This window comes from Arachis ipaensis, chromosome B6 (genome assembly GCF_059453495.1).
Source record: "Arachis ipaensis isolate K30076 ecotype BB chromosome B6, ASM5945349v1, whole genome shotgun sequence".
Taxonomy (NCBI): domain Eukaryota; kingdom Viridiplantae; phylum Streptophyta; class Magnoliopsida; order Fabales; family Fabaceae; genus Arachis; species Arachis ipaensis.
Genome location: NC_142441.1, coordinates 5,843,450 through 5,853,289, shown reverse-complemented (window position 1 = coordinate 5,853,289; position 9,840 = coordinate 5,843,450). Strand labels below are relative to the sequence as shown.

Here is a 9,840-nt window from a genome sequence, read left to right as displayed (position 1 = left end):
TAGGATTCCATGTATAAAGATCTAAAATGACATGTGATGAATGTAATAGGTCCACTTGTTCCTTCTTTTATTTGCTTTCATATGTCCTTTTCAGTTTTCACACTTTTCTCTTCTTCATTATTCATAATAGTCCTGCTCCATTATTGTAACTTATTGTAACGTACTACTCCTTGCATTTCACGTTCACACAATACATCCATATCCATATTGTTATATTAATAATGTTAAATTAACACCTCAACCAGATAACCATTGTACAAAATCACAAAAACCTGGTGTTGTCTTTACATGGATTTATTGTAGTTATATTAGTTTTTAGTGTAACTATAACTTGATTATTTATTACAAAAATATCATTTAAAATTAACTACTAAAATCAATTACTAATATATTTGTATATAAATGGTGGTAAAAGTATACTTTTACAATTATTACGACAACTCAAAATCATGCGAGTAATATTAAGGTACAAAAGCCTAGCTACTATAAATAAACTAGCTAGAAGTATAATATACTACAATTTTGCTAGAAAAAAAAATATTTAATTAACAATAATCATATAACAATATAATAAATGAAAAAAAAAGTTAAAATTTATTTTGACTAATTATTGATTGAAAAATACGATTTTAAGAATTGCATGGTATTGGTTAGTTCAATTAGATTAACCAAAAATTAATTATTTTATCAGTCAAATTTAGATAAAAATTTCGATTACCAAAATCATTTAAAAAAAACTAGTGAATTAGTTAAATAGTCAAATTTGTTGAGAAAATTATTACTTAAAGATTTTATTTTTAAATTTAACCGGTAAAACTTTTTTTATTATTATTAAAAGTTTAAAGATCTAAGTGAGATTATAATTTTTTATTATTAAAAGTTTAAAACTTTTTTTAATTAATATATATATATATATATATAACACTTTTAAATACCTAATTTTACCGGTTAATTTTCAAAATCTTGCTAAAAATCAGTCTCAATCTTTTCTTACGATAAATTTTTAGGGACTAATAATTTTTATTATTATTTAATCAACATAAATATTAAATTATTTTTAATAAATAAATTTTATTAATTTATATGTATAAATTTTAAAAAATATAGATATAAATTATATTAATTTATGTATACAAAATTTTAATAAATATAAATGTAAATTATATATTTTTTATATGTAAAATTTTTATAACTATATATATAAGTTATTATTAGTTAAATACTGTTAAAATAATAATAATATTTACTGACTAACATGGTTCGATATTAACTATATCCATGTCAAAAAATAATAATATTACTGTCAATGAGGCACATGTAATTCTGATATATATCTCAAAGAGTTAAAAAAATAAAAAAGATTTTGGAGCCGAGTACAAGTCATCACTTTGGTGAAACATTTTTGTGCAATTTGGAATTAAAAAAGGGGCAGGGATTAATGAAAACAAAAAGGGTGCTACTCAAATGAAGATGCAAAAAACATCTTTTTATGAAGATGCTTTGTATAAAAGTGTGATTTATTGATTTGGCCATACTTTAAATAAAAACAACACTTTTATAACATATCAAAATCTAACCCTACAATCCATCATCTAAGGGTCAAAAAGAAAAATCATCACATGAAGACAATTATAATATCTTCATGGGAGTACCCACCAAACAAAAAAGGGTAACACAAATGTCCACAAATTCGGCAACTTGGATTAAGAAGCAATCGCCGACTCAAAACACAGCACGCGGAAATGCTTAGGCACACGGCAAAATCCTCATTGCACACAAACTTTAATTAATTGAACCATTGAGTTTTCAATCCACGGATTCTTCGGATTTTTTATTTTAATAAATAAAATAAATATAATATTTATCGAAATAAATATTTTTATGAAAATTTATCGATTTAAATTTTTTTTTCATATCTCATTTACACTGTAAATAAGATGTACAAATAAGATATGACAAGTCAAATTAATACGTATAAACGAAATACGTGACAAATCATCTCGTTTACACGATAAACGAGATATGACAAGAAAATTTAAATCGATATATTTTCGTAAAAATATTTATTTTAATAAATATTATATTTATTTTATTTATTAAAATAAAAAATCTCAGATACTTTATTTTTTTATTTGTTAAATATATGTAAAATATAGTTATATATGTATTTTTTATTTATTAAATTAAGTTTATGACATAATATACGAAAAATTATTATTATAAAATTTAGAGTCTAATTTTTATTATTTTTAAAATATTTTTTTAGGCAAAAAAAATTGTACGAAATTTCAACCATCAATAAAGAAACTCCCACAAAACAATATATTAAATAGGATATATAGTGGTTTATGCACTTATCCATAATTTTTATAAGAGGGCACACTCATTCCACACGCACATAAATTGAAGTTATTGTATTTGTAGGACCCTTCACCCTCGGCCTTCAGTTTTGAGCACTTCAAAGTCCAAACCTAAGTGGGCACTGCCCATGTTAGCTTTTCATCAACGCTTGGACCACCATCTATTTTTTCTAGTTTCAGTTCAAGAGGAGTGTATGTGGTTGTGTATTTCAAATTGCGGCTCACTACAAGAAATTATTAAAATAAAAATTGGTTGTTAATAGTGATTGATTTAACAATTAATATAGAATTTATAAAATTAAAAAAATATTAGTTGCTAAATTACATTCAGCGGTCGATTTTAGCGACCAACAAAATCGGTCACTAATAATAGTCGAATTAGCGATCGATAAATTTTTTATACAACTAGAATAAAGTTGGTTGGTAAATCGGTCGCTATTTTTTAATTTAACGACCGAATTAGCAACCAAAACAAGAGAAGTAACGTTTTTGGAATTCTTAGTCACAAAATCGGTAGCTATTTGTAATTTAGCGACCGATTTTACAACGGATAGAGAAAGGGTGAAAAATTATTTGGTTGCTAATTTAGCCACTAAGACAGTGGTCGCTAAATTGGTCGCTAATAGCAACCGAATTAGCGACTGATGGTTACTTTTTTATACAACCAGAATAAAGTTGGTCGTTAAAATCGGTGGCTATTTTTTAATTTAGCGACCGAATTAGCAACCAAAATAAAGAAGTAACGCCTTTGGGACTCTTGGTCACAAAATCAGTCACTATTTTTTAATTTAGTGACTAATTTTGCAACCAATAAAGATATATAATGAAAAATTAGTTAGTCGCTAATTCGGTCGTTATAAACTCATCGGTCACTAAATCGGTCGCTAATTTAAATAAAATAATATAGTTATTGAATTACCCTCACTAATCCTAACTCACCCACACCATTCTCATCTTCTCACTTCAGTTACGGAGTTATTCGCCTGAAGCAGCACCGTCTTCTTCGTCTTCTTAGTTACCCACACCATTGTCATCTTCTTCGTTGCAGGGCCGTCTTCATCATCTTCTGATTGCAGCGCCGTCTCCTGAGGCCTCGTCACTGTCGTCTTCTGAGGTTTCGGTGTCGTCGCTAAATCGGTCGCTATTCTGATAATTTCTTATAGTAACTTTTTTGTGTGATTTTTAAATTTTTTATATTTATTATTTTTTTCCAAAGAAATTTTTTTATTAAAAGTAATTTTGAAATAATTCATTATTTTATTTTCCAAAGGTAAATTTTGTATGAGAAGTAAATTTGAACTAATATATAATAGAAGGATGCTATTATTAATTGAAAGATGATAATATCTACTACCTTAATTTAACTATAATTTGTTGATATGTGGTTCAAATATTTATGATTTAAAAAGTACAAATATTATTTAATAGTTATTAGTTTATATTTTTAAGTATTAGAATGTTTAAATTTTATGTATTTTAATTTTTTTTATTTAATTAATAATTTGTTCTTTATGTTAGTAGATTTAGAATTGTTTTATTTTTAATCTAATTTAAAATATGTATAAATATCTTTTAAAATATTGTAGTCATCAGTTAGATATAGACATTAGAGGATTGAAAAATCAATTTTTCTAATTTGGTAATGAAATCATAGTATGAATAAATAAAGTTGAATGAATTTATTTTTTGTTATATCAAAAAATTAGATAAAAATAGAATAATTTTTATTGTATTTAATTTCAGTCTATGTATTTTATTTTTTATTTATTTTTTGCATTTAATTTCAATCTTTATCCTGTTATTTATCCTTAGTTTTTGTATTTTTCCATCTATTTAATTTATACTTATGTATGGAGACTATTAAAGTGTTAAAATAAGTCTCTCTAATTTCTCACTCACGTACTTAGTTAAGATCATTAACTATCATTTTAAACATTTACAATAACATAATAATAAAAATATTAATCCACCAGTTTTATATAATAATTTAACACATTTTTTCTATTATTAATAAGACGTAAAATTATCATTTTATAAAGTTTACAATTTATTTAAAAAAAATGAATCAATTTAATATATAACAAAGAATAAGAAAATATAACATTTATTTTAAAATAATTAGCTCCATTTTGAGCATGCATACAGCGTGTGTTTGTTTCCATCCATTCCTTTATGCTATTTTGCTCATGCCTACAAATCTTTTTTAAAAAAAATTATTTTATATATAATGCCATGATTATAGTCTATAGCATCCATAATAACACTGTTTTGCATATGAACAAGTTGCATTTTATTTAGACTTGTGACGTAATTAAATTAAATTTGGGGCATTATGATGAGTTTGGAATAGAGACAAAAATTGAGATATTGAAACTAGGAGATAAAGACTGAGAGATAGAAATAGAAATTAAGAGGTAGAAATTAAATTAAATTATTGTATTGTGTTTGGTATAAAATATACTTGACTAAGTTATGTTTTAGTATTATGTTTAATTTAAGATAAATATAGAGATTGAATGATAAATTTAGAATTTAAAAAGTTAAATAAAGATATTTTTAAAAAAATATCATTAAAGATTTAATCTCTCTCCCTAAATTTTATCTGAGACTTCACTTTCTCAAAATATTAAAGGGACTGAAATTTTGAAGAACTGAAATTTTAGGTAGCGTTTGTTTGCGAGACAGAGACAGAGACAGAGAGACAGAGACTAAGAGACAGAGACAGAAATAAGTATAGTATTGTGTTTGGTGTGATGGTGTACAAGACTGAGTTATGTCTCAGTATCGTATTTGGTTTGAAGTAAAAGATGAAGACTAAATTTATGAACTTACTAAAATGCCCCTTTAATTTCAGCAAAGAACCCTAACCCCCCCCCCCCAAAACAATTTCATTTTCGATAGTGGCAAACCCTCACCCCCTTTCTCCTCTCAGCCACCGTTCCTGCTGTCCTCTTCCGGCAACGTAGGCTGGAGCCTGACCCGCGGCCGCTTGGACCTCAGGTTTTCAGCCTTTTTTGGTCAGATCGACGAAGGCCCCTCGGCAGTGATCCCTGGTTCGACTTGGTGGACCCGCTAGTGACCCTTGTTTTGTGACGCCGCTGCAGAATCGATCTTTGTGGGTGTGCGTCGCGACGGTGCCGGATCTGTGCCTCAGTTCGTCGCCGTTTGTGAGGTAGCGTTTGTTTGCATTGTCGTCTTTTTTGTTTTGCTCCTTTCTCAAAAACCTTAATTAGTTCATCTTTAATTTCGGCTTCTCTGTTCAGACCTCTCAACCGTTTGCCGAACATATTATTGAATTTAGAATTTAAAATATTGAGTGAAGGCATTTCTCAGGAATTGCTGTCAATACTTGCTCATATTTGTCTTCCAATGGTATTTCGTTTATGTATGTTCTACTGTGAAATTGTAATTCTGCTGGCGAATATTTGCTCTGCTGAAAAGAGAAGTGAGCTTAATTAAGCAGGTATCTGTTCCAGCAACTATCTAAAATTTAACCTTTTATCAATTAAATAACCTGTTCAATTTGAGTTATCCATTTATTTGTCCACTTAACCATCTTTCTTCTTTAATCACTCATAATAAAGTGTTTATATGTACTCAAATTTTGTTATTTGAACTTTGCCAAGTAAGAGGTGACACAGTTAACACTTGATATGCAAGTTATCATAGAATTTTCCTGGTAATTGTTTGCGAGATGTTTGTCACGAAACTAGCTGTAAGGCCGTTTTGCTGTAGTTGAAAGATCCTCCTAAGATGTATCCTATAGTTGGTTCTCTAGGTTCATTTTATTATCTTGCAATTTAATGCAATTCAGATTAGGAGCTGTTTTGTGACCATACTCTACTGCTAAGTGTAGTAGCAACTAATTTAGCTAGCAAATGCACTAAGCACACTTGTTCCTAGCAAATGCACTAAGCACACTTGATTATCTAGCAAATGCACTAAGCACACTTGATTTTCTCTCTGCATCAACTAATTTGTGGTTTCAATGAATTTGTCCCTTTTGCTTCCTAACAATGGTTTGTAGTGCAGTTGTTAGAAATAGGCTTTTTGTGTCTGCCTGTGTATTAATTTGTTATTGTATATGGTTGAGAGGGTTTATGCAAACTATTGTATATACAAAATGTATATACGTTGTAATTGCGCAAAGTGGAAATCTTTTGGGGAATAATGATATATCCTCCTACACAGAAATTGTTCATTTCTTCTTATCTGATATTCATCCTAACTAGTTGACCATTTATAATATTGTTATAATGTAACCTCCTGTTTGTGAATGGCGAATGAGTTAACAATTTCTGAATCAGTGTAACCTGCAATACAAGTCTACAGCAGTCTTGATGATATACTTTGTCTAGATGCTCAAACTATTCTAAGAAACTTTCCTTTTGTTTTAAAAAAAATGAGAAGAACTGGTACAGAGACATGATTGCAACCAAAAATTTTTTTTACATTTCTGCATTTGTTTCGGTTGAATCATCATTGGTTGTTTCATATATGAATCCTCTTCTTCTTTTATGTGTTGTGTGTACTACATTAAAATTGTTTGAGTTACTGTTAAATTTGTAGGGTGGTTAACAATGGCTTCCTCAAGTCGAAGATCAACAAGTGGTACGTACGGCAGCAGGAACATAACGGGAGACCTTTTTGTGAGTGTGGGTTAAGAGCACCGTTACAAGTTTCGAATAGCGTGGCCAACCCGTGTAGAAAGTATTACGCGTGTCCAACAAGGCGATGTGGATGGTTTAGATGGGCATGCCCAAATATCCAGCCTTCTGACTCCGGAGATGATCAATCTTCTCAGCTTAACTTTAATGTTAAGACGAGCGAACGAGTGGAAAAACTTCATGCTGATGTTGTGTATCTGAAGTTTCTAATGTGCGGTCAACTTGTTGTCTCCGTTTTTTGTATTGTGTTGATCATTGTTGTGTTGTGTAAGTTGTAGTATGGTCTTTGAACAAGATGTGAATAACAGTAGCACATATTTGGTATAAAAGATGGAAGGAATTCATATTTTGAACCAATATTGTCTCAAGGCCATTTTTGCCTGTGAGAGAAATTTCACCTTTGTTTGTATAAGTGGATATGTATGTTTACACTCATGATGTCGTTCTGATGAAGTCATTTGACTGCCAAATGTATCAACATGTTGCCTTTGTGTGTGTTACAAAACACTATTTTTGTTAAAAAGAATTGAAACAGAATTATTAGACTTACTAGGAAGAAATCTTTGTAAGTTAAATCCTAATACAAATTAATATAACCAGAAAATGGAGGAACTTGTTAAGCTTGATAATCAACCACCAAAGTATTCATCCAAAAAATATCAAAACAAAGGAAATTCCATAGTTAAGGAACCAAAACATAGCAACACACAGAGGGTACCAAAGTTTTACCGTGTTAAACATAACAATGTTCTTAAATCCTAAGACCCAACCTCCAAAAAGTTAACACCCTTAACCAAGCTTAATACCAGAACCCAATGTTAATAAATTTAACTAGTCTTGAACTTCATATAATGGAACGCACAAGCGCAATCATTTGTGAATCTGACAAGCCCCAGAAATGTGCATACACATTAGGACTCTGGGCAAACTTCAGAATCGCCCTCACCACATCGTCATCACCGAATCCAAGCTGTGTGAGCTTCTCGCCAACCTTCCACTTCTCGTTCACACCAACAATGGCATCAGCTATCAGCTGGGCATTCTTTCGCTGGTCAGCCGATGATTGCTGAATCTGATTGGCCATCCTCTCGAGTACGTCAACTTGTTTTCTCTTCCTCCCGCATAGCCTTGTGCTTCCCGCGGTCGCACCGGCCTCAGAATGTGATGCTTGTCCTTGCATTGCTACAACTCCCTCTTGGTCTGGAGGTGGAGACATCTCAGACTGATCAAAACCAGCAGCAGTGTCGTCTGTCTCCTCGTTAACCCGTTCCTCCGCATCGAAGCCACTAACGGCCCCGGCTCCCGTGGCTCTATCTCTGCCAAAGATACCTTCCAGCCGGTGAAATAAAGGAAATGGCTTGCCAGGAGTGTAGAACTTGGTCGGATGTGCCTGCGAAACATGTACAACGAAATCAGTAATGTTCAGAAAATAACACAATTCCAGATAATCAAACTCGTCAAACAATACATGCGTAGTAATAACGAATCTGAATTAGTGGTGATTTGGGGTTCAATACATGAGTAGTTAGAATAAAAAAATCTGTATTAGTGGTCATTAGTGGTCTTTGCTTCATAACATATTTAGAGTTTTACTAGAACACAAAAGTGAATGGAACTGCATGTGTTTGTATACAAACTTTCAAATAGTAGTACAAGGTGGGAATTAGAGGCATGAAGTTTTATAAAGCTATGGTTAGTGATTAACCAACCACAAATTAAATAGATCAAGCTTTTCCAATATTTATATTAGAAATATCTGAAATGTCTTTGGTTAAATTTGTGCAGAATACAATAGTTAGCAAATAATAAAAGTCTGCTTAAACTTTTTATAGTTGGCAATGATTAGAATGAATTCACATCATTGACGAAATTGAATTTTTTTATTATTAGCATAAATAATTTCATACTGCCTATATTCTATTCGGAATGTAAGAAATATTGCTATATGCATAGCTTAAATGTAAAAAGTGAAATAGTAATCTCTTATTGAATATAATACTTCCTTAATTAATTATTTTGTAGTCAATGCTATTGCTCAAGAAGCATTTTTTAAAACATATTTATCAAGTAGCACAAAATGGCAACCACCCAATGAAATTCCTCAAACACATGCACCTTCAACCAAGCATCAAGGACGTCTTTGCTGTCAACCTCTACACATTCTTTCTCGTTGTTCCATCCGAATCCGCTACAAGCAAGCATATCAGCGGCGTACTGGTACTTCTCCTTGAGCCGCTTGTGCTTATTCTTGCAATACTTCGCGGTCAGTGTACAACCGAGGAAAGCCTCCAACATCTTCAAAGCCAGTTTCTCGAATGTTCCCGGTTTAAACTGCCCACAGTCAGCCCTCTAACCGTCAACGACAAACTCCTCCATGAAGCCAACAAAGGCCAGTGTCTCTTCATCACTCTACATTCGCTTGTTCTCCATTTCTTGCTACCAACATTAAGATAATAAAAACCCTACATTAATAATGTAAGTTACAATAACATGAATTAGCCAAGGTAATAAAGTAGGTCATCAAAAATTACGAATGGAGTAGCAAAGAATTACACTACAAACAAAATTAGTAAAACTGGTCTTTACCATAAGAGATGAAATAAGGAAAAAATAGTCAAGTAGTTCAATTGTTAAAACACTGGTCGTTGCCACGGCAAATGCAAATAAAACAGCAAACAATATCACAAATACGCAGTAGCCGAAAATTAAATGATGTGCTGTTACAATGTCTCGACACTCTACTATTCATACAAATTAACTTGCCGCCATTACAACATCCCTAAACCACACAACACTACTCCGTACGACTTGCA

At 31.0% G+C, this 9,840-nt stretch overlaps 1 protein-coding gene across 1 annotated transcript; it reads right to left on the bottom strand.

The window, feature by feature from the left end:
* Window positions 1-7,871: 7,871 nt before the first annotated feature.
* On the bottom strand, window positions 7,872-9,229 carry LOC110263886 (uncharacterized). The gene is made up of 2 exons (XM_021105762.2): window positions 9,143-9,229; window positions 7,872-8,417 (listed from the first exon to the last, which is right to left on the bottom strand). The coding sequence occupies exons 1-2, from the start codon at window positions 9,227-9,229 to the stop codon at window positions 7,872-7,874; spliced, it is 633 nt and encodes a 210-aa protein (XP_020961421.2).
* Window positions 9,230-9,840: the final 611 nt, after the last annotated feature.

What these genes read in the sequence shown, in the direction of transcription:
- LOC110263886 (XM_021105762.2), bottom strand. Translation starts at nt 9,229, where the DNA reads ATGCTTGCTTGTAGCGGATTCGGATGGAACAACGAGAAAGAATGTGTA. An exon ending in TCCTTGATGCTTGGTTGAAG is followed by an intron (nt 8,418 to 9,142) that starts GTGCATGTGTTT and finishes CATGTTTCGCAG; the next exon opens with GCACATCCGACCAAGTTCTA.